The 24938-nt window shown below is 40.4% G+C and overlaps 3 protein-coding genes across 3 annotated transcripts in view; 1 reads left to right on the forward strand and 2 right to left on the reverse strand.

The window, feature by feature from the left end:
• Positions 1-3358: 3358 nt before the first annotated feature.
• On the reverse strand, positions 3359-7486 carry LOC106012464 (centriolin; the record flags this gene model as incomplete). The annotated part of the gene is given in 4 exon segments (XM_013085512.2): positions 3359-3483; positions 4155-4287; positions 5279-5453; positions 7394-7486. Coding segments are annotated over 3 exon segments (408 nt in total), but the record flags the coding sequence as incomplete, so codon positions are not given.
• Positions 7487-7713: 227 nt separating this feature from the next.
• Positions 7714-16515, forward strand: LOC101845788 (protein odr-4 homolog). The gene is made up of 11 exons (XM_005103595.3): positions 7714-7913; positions 8571-8762; positions 9170-9265; positions 9715-9818; positions 10244-10280; positions 10887-11024; positions 11949-12125; positions 12722-12844; positions 13659-13917; positions 14699-14803; positions 15858-16515. The coding sequence occupies exons 1-11, from the start codon at positions 7818-7820 to the stop codon at positions 15923-15925; spliced, it is 1395 nt and encodes a 464-aa protein (XP_005103652.1). The 5' UTR covers positions 7714-7817; the 3' UTR covers positions 15926-16515.
• A 4947-nt stretch (positions 16516-21462) lies between these two features.
• LOC101848057 (isocitrate dehydrogenase [NAD] subunit beta, mitochondrial) overlaps positions 21463-24938 on the reverse strand; it is a 15197-nt gene continuing 11721 nt past the window's right edge. Inside the window, exons 7-8 of the mRNA XM_013085505.2 lie at positions 24372-24527; positions 21463-23196 (exon numbers count right to left, since the gene is read on the reverse strand). Coding sequence (XP_012940959.1) covers positions 23122-23196; positions 24372-24527 — 231 coding nt within the window. The 3' untranslated portion in view covers positions 21463-23121. The remainder of the gene's footprint in view (positions 23197-24371; positions 24528-24938) is intronic.

The raw sequence follows: 24938 nt of genomic DNA on the forward strand, positions 1-24938 counted from the left end.
TCTATCTATCTATCTATCTATCTATCTATCTATCTATCTATCTATCTATCTATCTTACCTATCTTTATCAAGATTTTTTTTCTATCTATAATTTCTCGATAATGTTTAATCACAGACAAAGCCGAACGTTCAAGGAAACCACGGAGACGGCATGTAGTGCTCAAATTGTATCGAGTGGCCCACTATTATGTCCAAACATTTTGATTGATCATGGCCGCTCCCTTAACCCTATCCGTACGCCCTGGGGTCATTTTGTACCCCCGGGGTTGTATTCTTCACACTTTGGAATACTTATTGTAGAAAATCTCTTTGAAACTTTCAGTATTTCTCAAAACATCACTTTGACAAACTGCTATGCAAAGGGTACGGATCGGATTAACGAGTAAATTTCCTCTTCGGAAGTGGTGGCACAGAGTTCCCCACGTCGTATGGATACGACAGTAAAACACGACATACGGATAGGGTTTAGTGATGGCACAGAGTTCCCCCACGTCGTACGGATACGATAGTAAAACACGACGTACGGATAGGGTTAAGTGGTGGCACAGAGTTCCCCCACGTTGTACGGATATGATAGTAAAACACGACGTACGGATGGGGTTAAGTGTTGGCACAGACACAGAGTTCCCCATGTCGTACGGATACGACAGTAAAACACGACGTACGGATAGGGTTAAGTGGTGGCACAGAGTTCCGACGTCGTACGGATACGATAGTAAAACACGACGTACGGATAGGGTTAAGTGGCCGCACAGAGTTCCCCACGTCGTATGGATACGATAGTAAAACACGACGTACGGATATGGATAAGGGGTTAAGGGCCAGCCATTGACCACCCTGTGGGGGGCCAGACACAAATTATACTGACCACACAATGCCAAGTACACATTCAACGAGTGGAGATATCGAGCTGGCGCTCAACACAGAAAAAAACGGTGGCCTTTTGATCAGTTGGCTTCTTTCGCCAATACTTAATCTATGGCAATGACAAGCTTGATTCATCTCCCAGGGGGGTATTATTAGTTCCTCTTGGGTCGTTTACAACGGCAGCGGTGTTGCAAGTTTTGCTGTGCGTTCACGCGTGCACTAGACAAGAAAGGACACAAATCCTCGAGAATAACATTTATATTTTGTTGGTCCACACACTGCCTGTTCGTATGTGTGTGTGTGTGTGTGTGTGTGTGTGTGTGTGTGTGTGTGTGTGTGTGTGTGTGTGTGTGTGTGTTTGTGTGTGTGTTGCCAAGTGCGTAAGCGTGTATGTATTTACCACAACGAGGCAATTTTTTCTGAGAGGAGATCTATAATTAACTTTTTTAAATTGTTATCTTATCTTAGACCCGTGTTGAAACATCCCGTCAATTTTTGGGCATGCAGAGTTATTGATATCATCTTAAAGCTTGTTCAATTGTCTTTATTTTGATGAAAAAAAATATCCATTTATCTTGAAATTTTTAAATTTTTGGCTCAACACCTTTCACGCCCATTAAAGGCACAAAAAATTTAAAAATTCAGTTACCACAGACTCTTCAGCTAAGGAAATAACTAATCTTTGGCGGCCATTTTCTCACTAATGTTACCTCTGAAAACAAGTGACCCACACCTCCTTCTTTCGCAAATATCTCGACTTGCATTCAAGATAAATGGATATTTTTTTCTTCCAAATTAAGACAAGTGAACAAACTTTAAGATGATACCAATAACTGTGGACGCCCAAAAATTGAAGAGAGCCCGATTCCACCACGCAGCCTCACATTTATGTAATATTTTCTCAAAGGCTGTCGAGTGGTTAGTTAAAGGCTCAGGCTCACAATGTTAAGCGTGTCATGACACAGCGTGTAGCTGGATGGTCACTGCTACATGTGTACTTATGCAAAACACAATGACCCTAACTAAAAAAAAAAAAACATGCCCCTGAGCAGTAGTGACCAGCAATGGTGTACATGTGGTCTGTCTATGTTTGTGATACTGTGTATCCTTTATGCACATAAGTATAAATGTATACGTTTATTTGTGTATTTATGTACAGTAAGCCATATATAATAACATACTAGCTGGGCCCCCTTTCGATGAAAGGGATGATCGGTGCTTTGATATCAACTAAAAGTCATTGGCCTACTATATTTACACTCTACTGGAATGGGGAAATAAATCTTGAGAGAGGCAAAAAATTAGAAGGTCTAGATATCTAGATCTATACTCTCAAAACAAAATGCGCCTCGCGAAATATCACTTCCGGATTTTCTAAAATTACAGAGACAGAAGCGTCGGCCTACAAAAGCGATCGGCGAAATAAAGAAATTTAGCTTTTTGTAGCAAAACTGTCTCAAAACTGAAAAAACCAAGGGCGCCAAGATCTGGAGAATATTTTAAAGAATTTTTTGGCGAAAACTGCATGTCGATCGATGCAGCCATTAAAAAGCCTTTTAAATAGCAAAATTCTGCCACCACAAATAGATAATAGATTATACGGGAACAATAAAGTAGAATTTACTTGAATTTCTGAAAAATGAGAAGTTATAAGAGGCAAAATTTCACAGTTCTGGGGGACGTAAGATTAGAGACTGTGACGCTATCAGTCAGCAGAGATAAGAAAAGTAAAGTACAGTCAAAACTGTTCCAGGCAGCCATCCATTGTCGAGGAGGCAATTAGTAAACTTAGAAAGGTGGACATCTTGGAAAGTGTCAATAATATAATATAGAAAAATTGCAAGATTGGGGGAGGGGGAGAAGAGATCATTTGAGCAGGTGATTGTCTTGGCACTGAGCTCTTAGAGCAGGTTCAACTTTATGTGAAACAGTAGAAATGTCACAGCGAGATATATTTCGAAGTAGGGGATAGGGAAAGATGGACAGTGCACACTCCTGACTAGCCATGAGTTGGCACGACGATGTGCCCAGGAGATTGGAGGAAATGTAAGTCAAATCTCTATTCGCTCTCTTTGTCTTCCCTTTTCTTTCTGTCTCTGCATCTCTCTTTGTCTTCCCCTTTCATTCTGTCTCTGCGCCTCTCTTTCTCTTACCCTTTCATTCTGTCTCTGCGCCTCTCTTTCTCTTACCCTTTCTTTCTGTCTCTGCGTCTCTCTTTCTCTTACCCTTTCTTTCTGTCTCTGCGTCTCTCTTTCTCTTCCCCTTTCTTTCTGTCTCTGCGTCTCTCTTCATCTGCCGTCCTGTCTGTTTGTTTTTCCATTTGTTGATCTATCTGTTTATCTGTCTGTGTGTGTCCGTCTGTCTGTCTGTCTGTCTGTCTGTCTGTCCATCTCGCTCTCCTTCCTTCTCTAATGTACCTACATTGCACAGTTTGCCCACAGAAGCACAAAGGAAGAGCTGAGATCTAGAGATTTGCCAGGGTGATGCTTACCTTTATCTTCTTCCCTCCTTCCTTGGAAAGTGTAAGGTTTAGAGAGGTAATCATATCCAAGTTATCCTCTTTGGCCACTTTCCTGATGAGATCCTCCGTGATGTATCGGACTCCGGGCTGGGAGGCTGAAAGGCGAGAAAGACAACACTGATAAATCCTTGCCCTCTATACACATACACCGCAAAGTCTGCTTGAACCGAAATCTGCAGGACCGCAAGATTGTCTCTGTTTAGCCAGGTTTTTGGTTAAGAGAGGTTGCTTGAATAGAAATACATTACATGTGGATTCTATTTTCTTTCCGTTAACCGCGGTTTTCGGATAAACCCTGTTTGGTTTAAGTGGACCCACTGCACATGCGTTTCAAGATTTAAAATCCTATCAAGCAAAGAGAAGTCTGGGATTTGAACATATGAATGTTTTGAGATAAGTTTATGAGACTGGGTGAAACTTCAAGAGGAACAACTTTAAACCCTTAAAATCGATGACAACATTTTAAAGTGATACAGTGAAACAGGAAACAAAAATTAAGTATAATTGAAACTGACTAAGAGGCTACTCAATATCGAGAAGAAAAACAGCCACCTTAGACAGGTGGACATTCTTCACAGTGTCATTGTAATGTAAGAAATACCCAACGGAAGACTTGAGAAGTGACCATTTGTACAAGTGGTTGTCTCATACAGATGGTCGTTAAAACAGTTTCGAGTGTACATATCAGTCCATGTAACAACTTATAACTAACATCTACAAAAGTTCCACCAAACGGTCATGAAATAAACATAGAACCAGAACTGACCCATGTTTTGTGTTGAGGTCCTCGCAGGTGACAGAAACGAGGTGCGCCTCGAGTCGCCCGGAGAATGGGCTCTTCGAACTGCCGGAGACACGGCCCGCCTCCCAGTCGATGACGGACTCTGACTGACGCCATACTGAAGAGAGGAAGAGGTCAGAGGTCAGGATAGTAAAATAAAACAAGGAGTACTGGAGAGAGAAGAAGAGGTCAGAGGTCAGGATAGTAAAATAAAACAAGGAGTACTGGAGAGAGAAGAAGAGGTCAGAGGTCAGGATAGTAAAATAAAACAAGGAGTACTGGAGAGAGAAGAAGAGGTCAGAGGTCAGGATAGTAAAATAAAACAAGGAGTACTGGAGAGAGAAGAAGAGGTCAGAGGTCAGGATAGTAAAATAAAACAAGGAGTACTGGAGAGAGAAGAAGAGGTCAGAGGTCAGGATAGTAAAATAAAACAAGGAGTACTGGAGAGAGAAGAAGAGGTCAGAGGTCAGGATAGTAAAATAAAACAAGGAGTACTGGAGAGAGAAGAAGAGGTCAGAGGTCAGGATAGTAAAATAAAACAAGGTATACATAACTAGTAACAATTTTTTAGAAATATAATGATTACCCATTGATAAAATTCTTTATAAATTTATTATCTCTGCCATCATAAACAGTAAGTATGATACAGTCAAAATTGTCGAGTGAGGCTATCCATTGTTGAGGAGAAAGGTCGTTGTATTAGACAGGTGAACGTCTTGCAGTATTGCTATAGCAAAGAAAAAAATGGGGACTGGTCACAGGGGGGGGGGGGGGGAGGGGGATCTAGTCATCTGTACAGGTGATTGTCTTGGATAGGTAACCATTTATTTTACAGCAGATTCAACTGTATTAGTATCGAGGCCAGTATGAAATTACTGAACTTCCAGGATTATAGAACAGATGTCTGCTACAAATATTATAACAAGAAAATTTGTATTTTATATTTTTAATAAAATCTGTACAAAATTGCTTTTTTTCAGTAAATGACAACATCACAATAAAAAAGAGTAAATATCTCTCCATCTTTTTAAACGAGATAACCATATAAAAGAAATCTCCTTTCAAACTTCAGCCCCACCCCTTACAAATTCCCCATTGAAACTATTCACCTGTCGAGGTATGTCTTCAGCAGAGTGGGTCAAGTTGCCACGCCCTCTCCCTCCCTGGGAGGATGTGATACTGTTGGCGGGACTAGCCCGAGAGATGGTAGGCACAGGCAAGTTTGACGGGCCACCTTTGGCCCCCCCTCGTCTATTCATGGTTGCAGACTCTGTCTGGACTAACCTGGGGAAAAAAAAAAAGAAGGTAAAAAACAGTAAGCTGTAAAGTGTTATGTAGAAAAAGAATAATCAAAACCAGTATCACAAGGAGAGACATCGTGAGAACCGGGATATTGTGAGAGAACAAACTCAACTCCCTGCTTGAAACACACAGATTAAAAAAAACAAACGAAACGGTTGAAGTACTTGTAAAGATTAACACCAAACAGTATAACAGCAAGAGAATAGGCCTACAAGATATCAGGTGGAAATATAGGGAGGGGTAAGTCCAAGAAAAGATGGAGAGAGGGTGTTACAGAAACATCAAGAAAAACATAACCATACAATTAAACAAGCAATACGCGGCCTCTCGTGGCCTAGAGGTTAAGGTGTTGGCCTCTCATTCAAAAGGTCCCGGGTTCGAATCCGGGTAGCGACCAAAAAATTTTCTTCTCTAAATTTGTCTCCTTTCACCTCATTTCCTGCTCTCTAGCAATGTTCTGTCGTCTGCTTTCATCCCTTCTTTCTGCCCCCACCCCCTCACCTCCTTTGCCCCTTCCTCTGGGCTCCTGATTCTTTCTGCAGCCTTTCTACTGCTACTCCTTCGCTTCTTCTTACTGCAGTCTTTCAGCCACACCCCTGATCTTCTGGTAGGAAAGATCTACATCTAGCCTTCTCGGACAAGGGCGAAAAATCTCGGAGGGCCCGTGTGCTAGCTGCGCACGTTAAAGATCCCTTGGTGGTCAAAAAATCGATAAGAGTAGGCTTCGGCCGCCACCCGGGCAAAATTCAAAATTTCCTACCAACTGAAAATATTAGGTGTGTCCCGCGCGCTCATATGACCTTATGCAGTTGCGAGCGCCGTAAAACACTTTACACAAAAAAACAACAGGCAATACAACAAACAAGAAAAAGATGTTTGCTTACCCCTCAATACCACAAGGTAATTAAGAGAGGCTAGAAAAGGTGGGAAAAAAAGAAAAAGAAAAGAGTAAAGTCCCCAAACCAGTGGAGCTTTCATTTTCATCTGAATGTCCTTGAGATACAGAAACTTTACCTGCAGTGACACTATACAACAAAACTCATTGTTTTTTAATGTCTTTACTTATATACAGGAGTGACAGTATAAAAACACAACATCTCATGTGGTCTGCTTTTTATGTTTCTAAAATATTTGTTCAAATTCTAGATCTAGATCTAGATCTAGGTCTAGAATCTAGAGGTCTACTGTGTATTTATAACATAAAAATGTAACAAAAATGTTCAGTTTAAAATTAATTTGTTTCCTAACACTGTTTATATAAATATATGTGGCAAATATTACAAGGAGATATTGGTGGTTTTTGCTAGTTTGTTTATTTTTTTGTGCTTGCTCTTTTTAATTTGTTTTCTGTTTTGACATTCGAATTTGGTTTTCTGAGGGGGGGGGGGGGGGGGGGGTAAAAAGCAGGAAAATGCACTATCCGTGTTTGAATCTTGGCATTTATTTGTGAAAACAAAGGGGGGGGGGGGATCAATGCTTGCCTATTCTACGGTAAAAGACAGAATTAGAATACAGCAAACAGACGACATGATTTTAATATTTGTGGAAGAACTGAAACTGAAAACTCCTAATAAATAAGTAAGACAAGAAAGAAACTTAATACACAGGGTACTAACTCTATTCTAGAAGCTTCAAAAATAATAAATTGGCTCAATAAGAAGCCTAGTTCCAAAATAGACCAGCAATATCGTTATTGAACTGTGTATTGGAGAATCACTTGTAATCGTTATACCTAAATCTATACTCTATACACACGCACGTAGAGCAACTTGTACGAACCTGTACGCCAGTTTATCCCCACTGATTAATTAAAATAAATGCTATAAATATTCAAAATAATGGAACAAAAGTAATCAATATTCCATGCTGCTCCATTTTTTCAATCGTAATTCTCTTTTCTATGCGTTTTAATAATGTCTTACAGTGCAATCAAACAATTGGAGTGAGAAAGTCCCTCGGAACACCGAAACGAGCCGCCATATTGTTTACCAAATCCATTCACTGCGGATTACTATGATACCAAGTTAAAAGGATAGAATTTTTTTGGTAACAATGTTGAATTTTATGAAAAACTAAATCAAATAAAAGAATCACTTTAAAAACTGTAATTTATGTCATGTATGGGCATTTCTGTAAAAGTTACTCAAGCTTACAATACATCTTTGCACCAAACAAACTATTTTGAACTGTTGGACTACAATACACGAAGGTCTATGACAAATAGGGTAAGGGAGTAAACTCTCAGACAATTTACAGCAACATTCGGCAACTCATGAACAGCTGTAGAGGAACTGCGATTGACTTTTCTCTTAACAGCTGGACTCATCGTAGAACAAACTCTCAAACATGGGTAGATCAATTATTGCAGACGAATCTGTGCAAAAATACATTGAAAAGCTTGCAAAGGAGAATAAATGGTTTATTGGCGTTATAATTGGACAGGTAGGTTGATCGTTTGTTTTTGGTAGCCTCCGCCGGGTAGGCTTAAAACACACACACAGTCCTGAGTCCAGCTTGTCTGTCATAATAAGACCGGCCGGCACAGCAGACTACAACAATTTGTGTCAAAGGGAGGGTTTCCGTAACAAGCGACCACAATGAAACAGAGTAAAATATACGGTTTGGGGTAGGGTAAGGGTTGGGTCAGGGTTAGGTCTCTTATTGTGTTTTTTGGGGTGGTTGCTCGGTACGGAAGTCCTTAGCCTTAGACTAGATCTAAGGCCTGATGAGAACTCTACCGTCCATGTCATGAGTGAATGGCGTGACTAGATCTTATCTAGTTGATGGCTTTTGTTTTCCTTTAGGCCTACATCTCTATCCAATTGGGGAAGAGAAAGTTCCCTTTTTAGCTGTTTGGCAGCCTGTTTTGTGAGAATTTTGGATAATTTAACGAAAGACTTACAATCCTTTAAAATGAATTGACACTGGCGACAGTGACGCAGGGGCCTACTGTTATGACTATTTTATATAAATCCATTTGATCAACGACATTATAAGGTACGCTTTCTTTTTTCTTTTTTTGTTTTGCTTTACTCTTTATGTGTTTTACTATGTGAAATTTCTAGAGAATCAGTCTACTTTGTCACAATCTCTCCGCAGCTCACATCACAAAGAGACTACGTGGTGCACCTCGCACGTACCCCTGACCCCGTGGAGGATGAGGTGAGTGAGGAGAACGGTGAGGAAGATGGCGGAGATGGTGTAGTCAACGTGAGGCAGAAGTCTGTCGTAGAGAGACCCGCGTCTCTAGAGGAACTGGACGAGAAGTGGGTGTCAACCCATGCCAAACAGGTCAGTTTTGTTTTTGTAAGAGTCTGTTATTATAAATTATTATAGTGCTCAGATGCATAATTTTTTAAAATTATTGAGTGTAAATTTTTTTTTAATATTTTGGTAGTTGGTTAGTGGCATATTTGCCTTTGACACTGTGTTAAACTTTTTATTTCACAGACCTTTTTGATTTAAATTTCTTTTTCGCTCACATTCATATATTGAGAATATAATAAGAAAGAGTATGATGGCTTAAATTTTGTGGGCAAACTCAACACATTGAATAATCTATCTATAACTTTAAGTACACAATCATAATCATTGAGTTTTTTCTCTTGCACCCACCTACCCCCCACCCCCATTTTGGGCTTAGTATTATATCTGAATAGCTAGATCTAGCTAAAAATACATTTGTTTCTGGCGTGTAGGTGTCCAGAATGCTGCCAGGCGGATTGTCAGTCGTCGGTCTGTTTGCCATCGCTCCCCCAGCCATGCTGAAAGCTGCCCAGACAAAGCTCAGACAGGTTAGCCATGTGTTCCTGCCGCTGTCTCACTGCTTTTTGTTTTCAATTTGGTCTGGAGTTACATCCTTGCTATTTTATAATATATTGTAAATTTTTTATTATGATTATAATAAAATTACATTTTGCATTTTGAATGCACTTACCGTATAAGATCTCATTTTCTAGTAAGACTTTCATCAGTTAAGATTTTCTCTCTGAATGTTGAAAACAGCATTATTTGTGCAAAAGCGGGCAAACATTGAGTTCCCCTGTCCCTTTTCAGCTTACTCTATCTTTCCCCATGTTTTTCTCAAATTGAGAATTTTCTCATTAAACCGTATTCTAGCGATGGAATCAAGTCATTTCCGATAGTTTAGTTATAGGGTTCCCTTAGTTATATAAGTCTGCGTTACATTCGTGATTGTCCCTTATTGATGTTTGTCGTTATTGCGTCTTGTTGTAATGTCCAGATGATGTCCTCTGTGTACAAACAACTGTCGAAGACGTCGCTCACATCCCCCGCGGCCGAGATCACAGACAGGATTCTCTTACAGATGGATACCTCCACCAAAAAGTAAATATGTAGAAGAAATTTTTCAAGATGGCCACCCATTGTTGAGGAAAAAATTGTTTGTCTTAAACAGGTGGACGTCTTGGTCAGTGTTGTTAGGCTATGTTGTAAAAGAATCTCCAGGGGGCAGGAAGGAAGGATCGGGGTGAGTGGTCAGTTGTTCCGGTGAATATCTTTGGCAGATGGCTGTTGGAGCATCATTTTCTACATGGTACTATGACAAATAAAAATGTGTGTGTGTGTTGACATATATATGCATGTGTGCTTGTGTGTGTGTGTGTGTGTGTTGACATATGCATGTGTATGCATGTATTTACCATACTGCAATAGAATTCTCTTTGTAGAGATCAATAAAATGTAACCTTGTCTTGTCTTATCTTATCTTATCTTACCTTATTTTATTTTATCTCATCTTACTTTATTTTCAGACTGACCTGTGTAACTGTGGACATTGCTGACTTCAAGGTAACACGGAATTTCTTTAAAAAATAGAAACTTTGAGCTGCTCACTTTACTGTGTGAAAACTCAAGGAGTGAGGGTTGTATTGAGATAGGTGCATAGGAGGTCGGGTTGACTTCTGTGACAGTGCTTTGCTTGATTTTCTGGTTATTCTGTAGTGAGTGTTTAGGTGTTAATGGAAGAGAGAAAAGGTTAGTCCTTCTTATTCATAGTAGGGCTGGGCAATGAGTCGCTTTAACAAAATCCGGATAATATGTTAGTGCACCTCTTCGGTAAATAATATGTTATGACCCGGTTCGGCAAATGGGTTAGAACCACTTTGACTAACGGGTTAGCACTACTTCAACAAATGGGAGGACCCACTTCGGCAAACGGATCTGGAAAAAGAGTTAAAGAGTCAGAATTCGGATAATGTCTTATTGAGGATTATCTGATTATCCGGATATTTATCCGGATTTTGCCCACCTCTAATTCATAGTACTCTTATGTTCTCAATGTGATGCGCGTGTCGTCGTTGATTGTGCTATGGAAGTGGAAATGTCTGCTTACGTGTTACTATTATTTCTTGCATCATGTGTGTATCTTTCTGTTTTCCTCCTGCGTCCAATCAGAGCGCCCCGAGACCCGCCGAGTGGAAGTTCCAGTCCGGGGGCAGCAAGTGGGTGCGCCTCAACTCCAACATCAACCTGGACATCCCCATCACCGTGCCACAAGACAGCAAGGCGCAGTCACTGTTGAAGCAAATACAGGTAGGCGAGTTCGACTCTGACGTCATTTGTAGAAATACGATATATGCAGTTTTTACGATTTTTACAGGAGAGCCAAACATTTGAACATTGTTACCAAGAAAACAAACTCTTTGCAAATATTCCAAGGCGATATTTTTAAGATTCCATTTTTGATAATAACTTCCTTTTTATTTTTAACCCTATCCGTATTCCTTTGGGTCATTTTGTACCCCCGGGGTTGTATTCTTCACATTTTAGAATACTTCTACTCTAGTGCGATGGTCTCTTTGAATCTTTCAGTATTTTCTCAAAAAATCATTTTGACTGACTGCTATGCAAAGCACACGGATCGGATTAATGAGTAAATTTCCTCTTTGGAAAGTGGTGGCACAGTGTTCCCTACGTCGTATGAATAAGATAATAAAACACGACATATGGATAGGGTTTAAGCAACTGTTGTTTGATTGGTAACAACGTTCAGTTTTTTTGGCTGTCCTGTAAAATTGTAAAAACTGCGTATACTGTATTTTAAAAATGACAGCAGTTGCACAGTTTGATACTTCACTGTGGCACGCAGGAGACCGGAGTTTGACTTGTGAGTGGGGAGAATTTTTATTGAGCATCTCAGCCTTTCTGCTGGGATGTTGTGTCCCTCTCAGCCCGGGTCTGTCTGCTGGGGTGTTGCATCCCTCTCAGCCCGGGTCTGTCTGCTGGGGTGTTGTATCCCTCTCAGCCCGGTTTGGTCTAGACAATAGGAGTAAAAATCCCACCTCCTATAGGATCTGCCGTGAAGCGATGGGGGCATTAAATCTTCTACATTTTAAAAAAAATTGACGACTGTCAGATATTTTTATGTTTCAATGTATAATGAAAGAGATCTTCCCTTATTTCTCTTTGCCAACTCCGGATGCAACTGTCGTGTCTTGTGTGATAATGTTTCCCCAGGTTGGTCTGGCAGACTTTGGCTCATGGATACAGACGAGCGTGGTGACGGTGGGCGGGGCTGTGCGGGCCGGCTCAGAGCCTCTGGTGGCGCAGGGAGAGAAGAAAGGGAAAGGCAAGGGCAGCGCAGCCAGTCAGGACGAGTGCACGTCGTTCGATGTCGGTATTTTCCTGCCCTTTGTGAGTGCGGCTGGTATAGCTTGTTCACTTCTGTCCGTCTATAGTTTTTTACTTACTTACTTACTTACTTACTTACTTACTTACTTACTTACTAACTAACTAACTAACTAACTAACTAACTAACTAACTAACTAACTAAGTAACTAACTAACTAACTAACTAACTAACTAACTAACTAACTTACTAACTAACTAACTACACCATCTGGCGTTTAGGGCAGCAACAAAGGATCTCCAGCTCTGTCTGTTTTGGGCCATCTCGGTCAGCGTTCCCCATGAATGATTCCAGGACTTCATTTCAGACTCTACTGTGCGTCTCCAGGTCACTTTGGGTCTGCCCCTTTTGCGCCGTCCTTCGGGTGTCCAGTGGAGGGCAGTCTTTACAATAGAGTCTGGTTCTCTTCTCAGAACATGTCCAATCCGTCTCCATCTTCTCCTTTTTATTATGGTAGTCATGACTTCTTGTCTACAATGTTTTTATTCTTAAATGTGAAAAAATCTGAATAAATTCATTTTGCGTTAGGCTAGAAAGTTCTGTAAATCAGTTCTCAGATCTTGCCTAATCTTCTAATTTTTTTTTTCCAATGTCCTTGACAGGTGACCTCGGAGGTGCCCCAGGACCCGGTGGTTGGCCAATCACAGGCCACGATCAACATGGTGGGCACGTCGGTGGTCCGGGCGTTTGTGTCTGCGCGGGCGACTGTGGCCGACGCTATAGAGGTCAGACTGCGTTTGTCGCGATATAGAAAGTTTTCTATGCATGAAGCAATTCCAGACCAATGAGAAATTCCTTAAAGCCATACATGTACTCACTTTTAAACTGGTTTACACCCGTCAGCTGTGGGTGGTTGGAGGGTGCTCTGGTGTTGTTTGCTCCTTCTTCCCTATCCAATGTCTATCATCCTTATCTCCTCTCCTTCTTTGTTGTGACTGTTACTCTCTTGTAACACCTCTAATCCAGGGCACTTCTAAGACCTATTGTGTAGCAAGAGCCGGTAAACTCTTACTAAAACGAAAACCATTCGGCAGCAAGTCTAGTCGGAAGTAAGTTTGGGTTTGAAATTACGTCGCTCGGCACGCCTGGAAATCCAGTTTGACCCCAAAAATGCTTTATTATATATGTACATGTACCTATTTTCACCCCTTTTATGATTCTCTGACATTACAAATAGTTTGAGCGCTCACACAAACAAATCCGTAAATATTTGACTGAATTATAGTCTGTTTTAAGGTAACACCCTTCTTGCCTGGATGTGTAAAATTGTGGAATCCCGTGGGTACTGAAAGAGTTAAAAGGTCTCCACTGTATTTGAGTTTGATGTGTCGGTGGTTGACGGGTGCTCTGGTGTGGTTTGTTTCTTCTTTCCTATCAAACATCTATCTTCTTTATCTCCCTTCCTTCTTTTTTGTATTTGTTTCTCTCTTGTAACACCTCTAATCTTCGGCACTTATATAATATGACCTTATTATGTTGCAAGTGCCGTTAAACTCTTTCTAAAGCTAAAACTGAGTTAGATGTTTTCTGTGTTTCCAGGCTGTGAAGACTGACGTTCTGCGTAGCATCATGGCTCGCTGCGAGCTTCTGTGCGAAGAGTTTGACGTGGCGGAGGTCACCCAAGGTCGCAGCGAGGTCTACGACCCGCCCGTGCGTCTGTTCTGCCGTCTGCCGCACACAGCTGTGCAGGTGTGTGACTACGTGTTCCAGGACGAGAAGACAGAGGAGGTGAAGGGACGAATACAGGAGCTGTTGGACATCCAGGTGGAGGAGTTGGAGGAGGCGGAGAAAAGTGCTGGTAGGTGGGACGGGACGCACACACAAATACACCCACAATTACACACACACTAAGAAACACACACACCCACGCATAAATTGATTTTTTTTCACCAAAAGGGAAATTTTTTTTCACCAAAAGGAAAGCCAGTGAGCAGGCTTTAAGATGATACAAATAACCTCATATGCCCAAAAAGTGATGAGCGCCTGATTCTGCCATGTTGTGACACGTTTGTGTGTGCTCTGTGTGTAGTTTACTCCTTCTTTCCTATCAGCCATATATATCATCCTCGTCCTACCTCCTTTTTTTTGTGATTGTTACTCTCTTGTAACGCTTGCTTTGAATCTTTGCCACCTATATGACCTTATTGTGATGCAAGTGCTGTAAAACTCTTGCATAAACTATTACTTTTCTGCAGCCTTTCTACTGCTACTCCTTGGCTCCTTCTTTCAGCCACACCCCTGATCTTATGGTAGGAAAGATCTACACCTAGTCTTCTCGGATAAGGGCGAAAAATCTCGGAGGTCTTATGTGCAAGTTGCGCACGTTAAAGATCTCTTGGTGGTCCAAAAATCTATAAGAGTAGGCTTCGGCCGCCTCCAGGGCAAAATTCAAAATTTCCTACCAACTGAAAATGTTTAATGTGTCCCTCGCGCTCATATGACCTTATGAAGTTGCAAGCACAGTAAAGCACTTATCAACCCCCCCCCCCCCCCCCCCCACCAAAAAAACAACCTATTATTGTTTGTAGGCTGTAGCTAGAGAACTCACTTGTTTGTTTGGTTTTGTTTTGTTTTGTCAGCGGATGACGACACGTGGAGCCAGCCGTCCCTGCCAGGAGTGGTCAGCTCACAGTCGCAAGTCGCAGAACTGACGGAGAAGAAAAGTTCTGTCCGGGCCTATCTCGGTGAGTCATTGTAGGAGTGCTTCTCTCTGAACATTTCCTCTGTAGTTTATTTACGGTCTGGGTTTGTTTGTTGGTTTTTTTTTGTTGTTTTTTTAGGGAGGGGGTGTTTTGTTTTTTAGGGTTTTTTAAATTATAATTTTTTAAATTTTCACCCCCAAAAAATTGTTGTTCTTTTTTTCCAGGGTGGGGGGGGGGGGGGGCGTTTTTGGAGACTTGATGAATTGAAGTTATCCTCTTAATATGTATATTTTCCTTAAGATGATGTAGAGTGAATACTAAATAAAAAAATTTTGTGGCAGCAGCGTTTTTCAAGTTCGTTGTTGACTGTATTTCCAATGTTGAAGTTAATTGTTGGATGATCACTATTGATGTGTCCCGTTGAATGTAACAGAAAAGTACTGTGGGCTAACTTTTGTGTCTTTTTGGATCATTTCAATCAGAACAGTTGTGTTCTTTATGTGCTGAAAATTTTTCAAGAGACCATCAAAACAATTTTTCAAATATCCCTAGGCGTCTACAAAATTGTAAAACACACCCTTAGATCTTCCTTGATTCCAAACATATTGACGTGTGTCTCTTCTTTGGAGCATATCAAGAGAGTCACGGAGTGAAATTTAAAAAAAAATAAGCGAAGTATAATATTGTAGAGTTTGATGAGGCATACTGATTGTTCTGTTCCCAGTCTCATTCCTTTCCTCAAAAAGTCGTGGTTTGAAACAAATTTAACGTTTTGTATTGAAATAGCATCTTCAGCAAAATTATACAATTTTATGCTTCTCCTGAGAATCTCCTATTTTGACATACGATGGGTGGTTGGCGGGTGCTCTGGTGTGGTTGGCTCCTTTTTTCCTATAAAACATCTATCGCCTTTATCTCCCCTACTTCTTTTTTTGTTTGTTACTACTCTCTTGTGACACCCCTAGTCTTTGGCACTTATATCTATTACCTTACTTTGTTGCAAGTGCTGTAAAACTCTTACTAAAACCCAAAAAAAACTCGTATTTTGACATAAGACGGTGTTCAATGATGACTGTGACATCATCTCCCCCCCCAGGTGCGGCAGTCGGTGGTGCGGTGGCAGCTATCGCAGCCGGTATCTCCTACATCTACCTCAACGAATGAGACCCACGACCTCGCCCTGATAGATCCTCGTCGCGGTCTACATCTACCAGATTTGACTCGGATAATTCGTCTGTCATGCACATAGCGAAATTGGCACGAAGCGAAAATCTTTTCGTTTGTACGCAAGTTTCATGAGTACATTTTATGTTTCTATACAATGATATAATATATGAAAGTAAAACTTTATGATCTGAAAGTCTGTTCGCTATGTGTGCATATTTTGCTATGTGTGTGATAGACTGTATAAATGTCCCATCGTGATAGATTCAGGTGCTCGTCCATTTTTGGGCATATGGAGTTATTTGCTTCATTTTAAAGCTTTTTTATTTGTCTTGCTTTCGATGAAAAAAATACCCATCTATCTTGAATTGGGGTCGCGATATTTCAGCTTGAAGAAAGTGGGGTCACCTGATTTCAGAGGTAAATTTATCGAGAAAATGGAAGCCAAAGTTTGGTAACTTTCATAGCTTGAGAGTCCCTGGAAAATGAAATTTTACATTTGTTAGACCTTTAATCAACGTATTTCAATCAAATCCAGACAGAAATTGGTTTTGAAATAGACATAAAAGGTGTTGAGGTAAAAACAAAAATTTGTAAAAAAATTGCCAAGCCTGCAGAAAACTGCTGTTTTCTTTGATTTCATTATTTTGACGAGCGCCGGATTCCACCACGATGCATAACATGTTTTCATCCGGACGACTTTATGAAAGGTGCCATCTGGGTCACTGACTCGGCTGTTGCTCTCTAGCTATGGGATCATCCCATCATGCAAAGCGTCATCATGAGACTGAGATCATGAGTCGTAAAAATGACTGACTCCCTAAAGCTTGGCTCCATCCCCCCACCCCATCATTTTGGTTGTTTTTTTTCTTTTGAACTTGAACGTTTAGTTTACAAAAAGCCAAAACTAGTCGTGATGCAAGGTTTAAGATTTCTTCTTTTTCTTCTTCTTCTTCTTCTTCTTCTTCTTCTATCGCGTGGTTGGGTCAACCGTTGGGGCACCACTGCATTGGAAAACCAGCTCTCGCCATCTATTTTTGTCCTCTGCTCTCCTCAGATTGTCACCCATCGTCTTTCCTGTCCACTCTGTAATGTTGTCCTCCCATCTCCTTCTCTGCCTTCCTCTCTTTCTCTTTCCTTGTACGGTTCCTTGCAGGATTGTTTTGGCAAGTCCTGTGGATCTTGTGACATGCCCATACCATTTTAGTTTTCGTCTTTTCACTGTGGTCAGTAGATCTTCATATTGTCCCACTGCGTTGGTGATTCTCTTAAGATTTAAACATATATAAAAAAAAATAAGTTTTCATTTGAAAAAGGTTGACAAGCACTATTTCTAAAGCATTTGTGTTTATATTTATTGCTTTATAGTAGTGCTAGAGACTAATTTGGAGATTTGAGTGGTCAACTTTTCATGACCTATCATGTTTGTTATAGGGCTATACCGTGGTAACTGACGGGACATTTGGACCTGGCCCCGGGATTTTATGCACCCCGCATAATTTAGCAAAATTTGATCATTTTTTGCATAATTTCTGATTATTTTCCTTTATAATCATTCTTTGTTAAAAATTAACAGAATCACCTAACTTCACATTTTTGGGCTCAGTTTGCATAATTTCAGAATTTTTTTTCGCAGAAAACCGCGGGGAGAGATTTAGACTATACTTTCTTACAACGATAACGCTGTCATTCAATATCAGTTCATTTCTTTCCACTCTAAATGATCCGAGCATGTAAAAGAAATATAAAGAATCATATTGACACTTTGCAGTCACTTGGCACAACGATGCGCCACTGAAAATTATCCGTTCTGGCACCAGGCCCGAGAAGTCGGTTGCAGTCGCTCTCCTGACTGGGTGACCAGATGGGGGGTATTTTGTACTGCTGGCTGTGTGACTGAAAAGTGTTAAATGCAGTCATTTGAAAAAAAAAAAAATGCTGAATGCTAATTCTGGGAGGTGTACAGTTTCAGTAACCGACGGTGCAGAAAAAAATACCTCATTTATAGTCCCATCAGTTTCCGTGGAATAGCCCGATACTATAAATAGACATAAGCTTACAATGTCCAAATACAGCTACAATTATTTCAGTCTCTGACATTTCTCACTGTATAATGGATAGAGAATTTATTTAGACATTTGTGATGCAGCGTGGTGGAATCAGGCTCTCGTCAATTTTTGGGCATATTGAGTTATTGGTATCATCCAAAAGCTTGTTCATTTGTCTTGCTTTCTATGAAAAAATTACCCATCCATCTTCAATAGAAGTGGAGATATTTTGGATTGAAGAAGGTGGGGTCACTTGGTTTAAGAGGTAAAATTAGGGAGAAAATGGCTGCCAAAGTTTTGTAAATTCTTAAGCTGGAGAGTCCATGGAACTGTAAATTTATATTTTTGTGCCTTTAATCAACGTTTTCGGTGAAATCCTCAAAGGAATGTGTTTGTAAATGGACATAAAAGGTGTTGAGCCAAAAAACAGAAATTTGATAAAAATTGCTAAACAGGGAGAAAACTGCTGTTTTCTTCGATTTCATTATTTTGACGAGAGCTTGATTTCACCACGCTGCCTCACATTTATTATAAATGTCATCAATGATCGTTTATGTTGCCATAAAAGTTTTTGTTTCTGAGAGTATGGAAACTCCGTTGTGACAGAATGCCTGATGAACGATGACAACTTGCAACTTGTTGGCCATGACCAATGCTATTCTTGTTAATCGCGGGCAGTATTGCATATAGACGTAAGTCATTCTTGGCAACTTTTGAGATACATCCGTATGCAATACTGCCCGCAGTAATGTTCTTTCATGATTATAATCCAAAAATAAAACATTCGATCCAAATCATCATACTTCTTGTCAGTGTGGCTGTTTTCCCTGCCTTTCTTGGTTCAGGCAAAGCGTTTCACCGTCAAAATGAACTATGAGTGTCCAGGAGGGATTTGAACCCTCCGACTGCCCGTAAGGAAAAACGTGACGCTCCAAACACCTTAGCAACAGACCTGGCCCAAGTCGTCAACACTGTTGTTTTGTTTTTTTGTCTTAGTAAGAGTTTTACGGCACTTGCAACACTGTAAGGTCATATTAGTGCCGAAGAATGGATGTGTCACAAGAGGGTAACATGCACAAAAAAGGAGGAGGAGAGATAAGGACAATAGATGTTTTAAAGGAAAGAAGGAGCAAACCACACCAGAGCTTGTTTTGTTTTGTTTGTTTGAGTACAGAAGCACATAGTCATGTCACAATAATGGTCGTTTAGTGCTAGGAAAAAGTCTGATAGACAGAGACAACAGAGGGAAAGTGAAGAAGCTGGATCTCCGACCACCCGCCCTTCAACACCTTGAGATATAACAGGACAGAAAAAGTAAAAAGTAAGTAGAGTAGATCAATATTTTCCTATAAAATCCACACACAAAAAAGTGTTTGAATGGACATATGAAAAGGTGTTGAGCCAAAAAACAGAAATTTGATAAAAATTGCTAAACAGGGAGAAAACTGCTGTTTTCTTCGATTTCATTATTTTGACGAGAGCTTGATTTCACCACGCTGCCTCACATTTATTATAAATGTCATCAATGATCGTTTATGTTGCCATAAAAGTTTTTGTTTCTGAGAGTATGGAAACTCCGTTGTGACAGAATGCCTGATGAACGATGACAACTTGCAACTTGTTGGCCATGACCAATGCTATTCTTGTTAATCGCGGGCAGTATTGCATATAGACGTAAGTCATTCTTGGCAACTTTTGAGATACATCCGTATGCAATACTGCCCGCAGTAATGTTCTTTCATGATTATAATCCAAAAATAAAACATTCGATCCAAATCATCATACTTCTTGTCAGTGTGGCTGTTTTCCCTGCCTTTCTTGGTTCAGGCAAAGCGTTTCACCGTCAAAATGAACTATGAGTGTCCAGGAGGGATTTGAACCCTCCGACTGCCCGTAAGGAAAAACGTGACGCTCCAAACACCTTAGCAACAGACCTGGCCCAAGTCGTCAACACTGTTGTTTTGTTTTTTTGTCTTAGTAAGAGTTTTACGGCACTTGCAACACTGTAAGGTCATATTAGTGCCAGAAGATTGGATGTGTCACAAGAGAGTAACATGCACAAAAAAGGAGGAGGAGAGATAAGGACAATAGATGTTTTAAAGGAAAGAAGGAGCAAACCACACCAGAGCTTGTTTTGTTTTGTTTGTTTGAGTACAGAAGCACATAGTCATGTCACAATAATGGTCGTTTAGTGCTAGGAAAAAGTCTGATAGACAGAGACAACAGAGGGAAAGTGAAGAAGCTGGATCTCCGACCACCCGCCCTTCAACACCTTGAGATATAACAGGACAGAAAAAGTAAAAAGTAAGTAGAGTAGATCAATATTTTCCTATAAAATCCACACACAAAAAAGTGTTTGAATGGACATATGAAAAGGTGTTGAGCCACAAAACAAAACATTTCTAAAACTTGCCCAATGGATGGAACAAATGTCGGTTTCTCCGGCATTATGTTATTGTTATAATAATATATATATATAAGAAAACCCTGAGTTTGTTTCTCGCGTGTGGGGAGGATTTTTATCGAGTATTTCTGTCTTCTGGGACGTCGTTTCCCTCTCAGTCTGGGCTGGCACCGACGGGCAGGGTTGAAGTCGCCTCCCCTAAATGGTGTCGATGGGGGTGTAAAATAAACACCTACCCAAACCCCCCCCCCCCCCAACCACACCCCCCTGGGTATTTGACTCGGAGCTCCAACATCATTTTTTAAAAAATAATAATAATATAAAAAATTACAGCTTTTGCGGCTTGATTTTTTTCGGGTGCTTTATTTTTCTTTGGGAACAAAATGTGAGTTGTATCGTGGTGAAATTAGGCACTCATCGTTAAAATTTATAATAAAATCTGGGAAACGAACATTTTTTTACCCAACGGGCCATTTTTGTCAATGTCGGTGGATCAAAAAACCGTGGAAAACCAAAAGAAAATAAAATCCCTGAATTTTTTGTTCCTTTTCTGTGAGTTATCTGTCTGAACCGAAAAAATCTGGCTGTTCCAAAGATATTCATTAATCTAAGAACAGACTCCACTGCAAATTCTTTTTCTCATAAAACCTCCTTTTCAAGTTGGGACAAATTACAAATCTATGAGCAAGATAAATGTAATCAATATAAATGAGCAAACGCCAGTTGAAAAGCTGAAACATTTTTATTAATTCTGAGATGTTTCAAGAAAAACATACAGCCATAAAATATATATATATATATATATATATATATGTATACCAGGCAGTACATAGGATTCTCAAAACTGGATCATCTTGCACAAGCAAAGAACTGTGACTATTAATTAAATATCATTGCAGTTGCAAAAAAAAAACATTTAAAAAAAAGTAACTCCTTTACTTTTTTAAAACTCAGCCTGTAAAGGTGCAAATGTAAAGCAGGGTCACATGATGTCTCAGATTATCTTTCTCTTTTTTTTTCGCAACAGCAACGATACGGTATGGCTACAACTGAACGAAGCTAGCACCCGTTTTTGTGACAAACTGTGATAAGTTAGTGAGCGTATAAAAGACACAAAAACTATCCATTAGTACCACAAACACTACAGACACGCAACTAATTCTTTTACTTTGTATAGAATACTCTGTGGTAAAAAAGGTACTACCCATGAGAGTACGGTGTATGCAAAATTCTAAAATGACTCGGCTACTGAATCATTTTAAATCTTTTTTTAACAAAACAATTACAGTAGCCTGAAGACTGAACAAAAACAACAATGAGACCATCGTCTCTTCAAGTTCAGGGTTCTAAAAATCTCAAAAGGGTTAAAAGTTTTAGAAAAAAAACCCCCACAAAAGCTATCATCATGAATTAATAATAGTAATACAATGGGTTAAAAGTTTTAGAATTTAAAAAAACAAAAAAGAAGCTATCATCATGAATAAATAATAGTAATGCACATTGCACACATTCTTCATGAATGCCTTTCCTCTAAAACCTCCAAGTGTCGAAGTCCCATCAGATCGGCCATGATTTTTGTCCCGTGGTGTTACAGAAGATTTAATCAGCTGTAATTCGAGATTCTATTTCGGTTCGTTTATGCCATTTACAAATTCTTTTTAGCCCAAACATTTCAACTCCTTCACAATCGAGCTCTTCTTCCTTTTTTTTTTTTCATTTGACTTTCTGAAAATGTATCATCTATATATACAGGTTTATGGCCTTGACTTGCTTGATTTGCCTGATCTCAAGCCTTTTCCAACATATTATTATTATGGTGAAATCAAACGACTTCCCCACACACCACAGACTATTTGTTACCAACACTCGGACGGTTTACATTTCCCGACCATATACTACGGCCAACCGTATCAGAACACATACAGTACAATGTCATGATCTCCACTTCCATACGCGTTTATTAGATTGAGTGAGGAGAAGCACATTGAATGTCTGTCATTTTGTGCAGGGGGAAAGAAAATCATGACAGATAGACAGAAACAACAGAGGGAGGAAAAAAGAAGTAGGACCTAAGCAGAGGCGCCCTCCAACCACTCAATTACTCACTCGACACATACTTATGAACACACACACATACAACCGCATACACAGTCGCTCTGTTTTACTCAAAAACCATTTCCCCCCCTACTCCCCCCCCCCTTCCCCCGCCCCGACACACAAACGTTGAGATTCAATAATCAGCACTGCCATACCCGCCCATCAGAACCAAATCCAGTCCAGGGTTCCTGCCACAAACTCCCCACCAAATTTAAGGAAGTTTCCAGGAGAAATGTTAAAAATTCAAGGAGATTTGGTCAAAAATTCATGCCGAAGGCCTACACTTGTCCGAAAGGAATCGTAGTATTGATTTTCCGGCAAAATTTTTGTTAATGTCCGATCCAGCGAAATTCAAGGAGGCTCCTCAAATTCAAGGAGTTTTCAAGGAGACTTTTTCCTTGAATGACAATTCAAGGAGTATTCAAAAAGACTCGCTGAATTCAAGGAGGCCGCAGGAACCCTGCCAGTGATCTACAAAGACTGCTCTCCTCTTCCTGGCTTTATTAAGTATCACAGACTGACTAGCCAAGCCATTCTTAACCCATTCTCTCTCTCTCTCTCTCTCTCTCTCTCTCTCTCTCTCTCTCTCTCTCTCTCTCTCTCTCTCTCACACACTCTCATCATCCTCTCAGTAAGCAGATATATCATTACTCCAGATTCTGTATCACAGCATTGATGAACTCAGAGGTTCCGTCGTAGCCTCCCATGTCTTGAGTTCGAACCTGAAACATACAGAGCAGGGTGAGAGAATTGTCTTGGAAAAGTAGATTCTCACTTTCTCTCTCCTCCCCCCTTCCAACCGCTATCTTTACACAAATATGTCTGTCCCCGTCGTTTCATGCAAGAAAAATTCCGAAATTATGCAAACAGAGCCCAAAAATGTGAAATTATGCGATTCTGTCAATTTTAACAAAGAATGATGAAGGAAAATAATTTAAAAATTATGAAAAAAATGATCAAATTTGGCAAAATTAAGCGGGGTGCATTAAACCATAGGGACAGGTATATGTCATAAACCTTGTTCACACAGATACAGATCAGGTCTCTGCACCGACACTCCTGTCCTGACACCGCCAAAGGTCAGGGTTAGAAGAACTCTCAGCCTAGAGGACCCAAAGACAGATTTAGTTTTAGTTTACTAGAAGTTTTACGGCGCTCGCAACTGCATAAGGTCATATGAGCGCCAGAAGATTAGAGCTGTTACAAGAGAGTAACAAACATAAAAAAGATGAAGGGGAGATAAGAACGATAGATGTTTGATAGGAAAGAAGAAGCAAACCACACCAGAGCACCCGCCAACCACCCACACCCAAGGACAGCTACCTGTGTTTTCCCTACAGTACGTCAAAGACACACATCTCGGCCAATCATAATGTAAATCCAGCAGCCGACCAAAAAAAAAAAGTTCAGGGGCCCAAAGCTCAAAACATTTAACAACTTCAGCTGACAGAAGCTGAGGTAATACCGCTTACCACCAGCAAGTTGTTCACATGTACTTAGCCCAGAAATTTTTCCAAAATTTTCCAGGAGAGAGCATGAAGGGAAAAAACAAACTTTCATTCTTTAAAAAAATGATACCACCAACATTCTAAATTTTTTCCTTCGTATTTTATTATCGTATCAGTACGTTGTGTTTTCCTATCGTATCCATACGACGAGGGGAACTTTGTGCGACCACTTTCCAAATAAGAAATTTACTCCTTAATCCGATCCGTGCGCTTTGCATAGCAGTCTGTCGAAATGATTTTTTTAGAAATACTGAAAGTTTCAAAGAGATCTTCGTAAAAGAAGTATTCTAAAATGTGAAGAATACAACCCCGGGGGTACAAAATGACCACAGGATGTACGGATAGGGTAACCAGACCACCCACCGACCCGAGACTAAGCCCCCACTCACCTTGCCAGCCTTGATGACCTTGAGCAGGGCCTCCTCAATCATGCGGGCGTGGTGCTCGAGATGCAGGTGGTTGAGCATGTTGCAGGCACTGAGCAGCGTGGCCGTCGGGTTGGCGATGTTCTTGCCCACCGCCTCGGCGAACGCGTGCCGGGCACCCTGGGAGAACAACGGTACACGTGTAAGTTTTTGTAAGAGTTTTACAGCACTTGCAACAAAATTAGGTCATAAAGGTGCCGAAGATTATCAGAGGTGTTACCAGAGAGTAAGCAAAGCATCAAGTCATTTTCTTTTATTGTCTCGAAAAATTTGGGGCAAAGGGAAGTTGGTTGGCTTTATTGTGACCTGTAGACAGCAGATCCTTTGTGGCTGAGGCTTGCGTCTTCATGTGCTGGCGGGACATTTCTAGATCTTGACTTATAGCAGCACTGACTCAAGCCGGAGATGGAGAGAGAGGGAGGGTATAAAAAAGGGACAGAGACATTCAGTGAAGCCTGCTTAAACCAAACAAGGGCAATCCAAAAACAGCAGTAGACAGAAAGAAAATAAAATTTCTGTATTTTAAAAAAA

The sequence above is a fragment of the Aplysia californica genome, unplaced genomic scaffold, assembly GCF_000002075.1.
Source record: "Aplysia californica isolate F4 #8 unplaced genomic scaffold, AplCal3.0 scaffold00381, whole genome shotgun sequence".
Classification (NCBI taxonomy): domain Eukaryota; kingdom Metazoa; phylum Mollusca; class Gastropoda; order Aplysiida; family Aplysiidae; genus Aplysia; species Aplysia californica.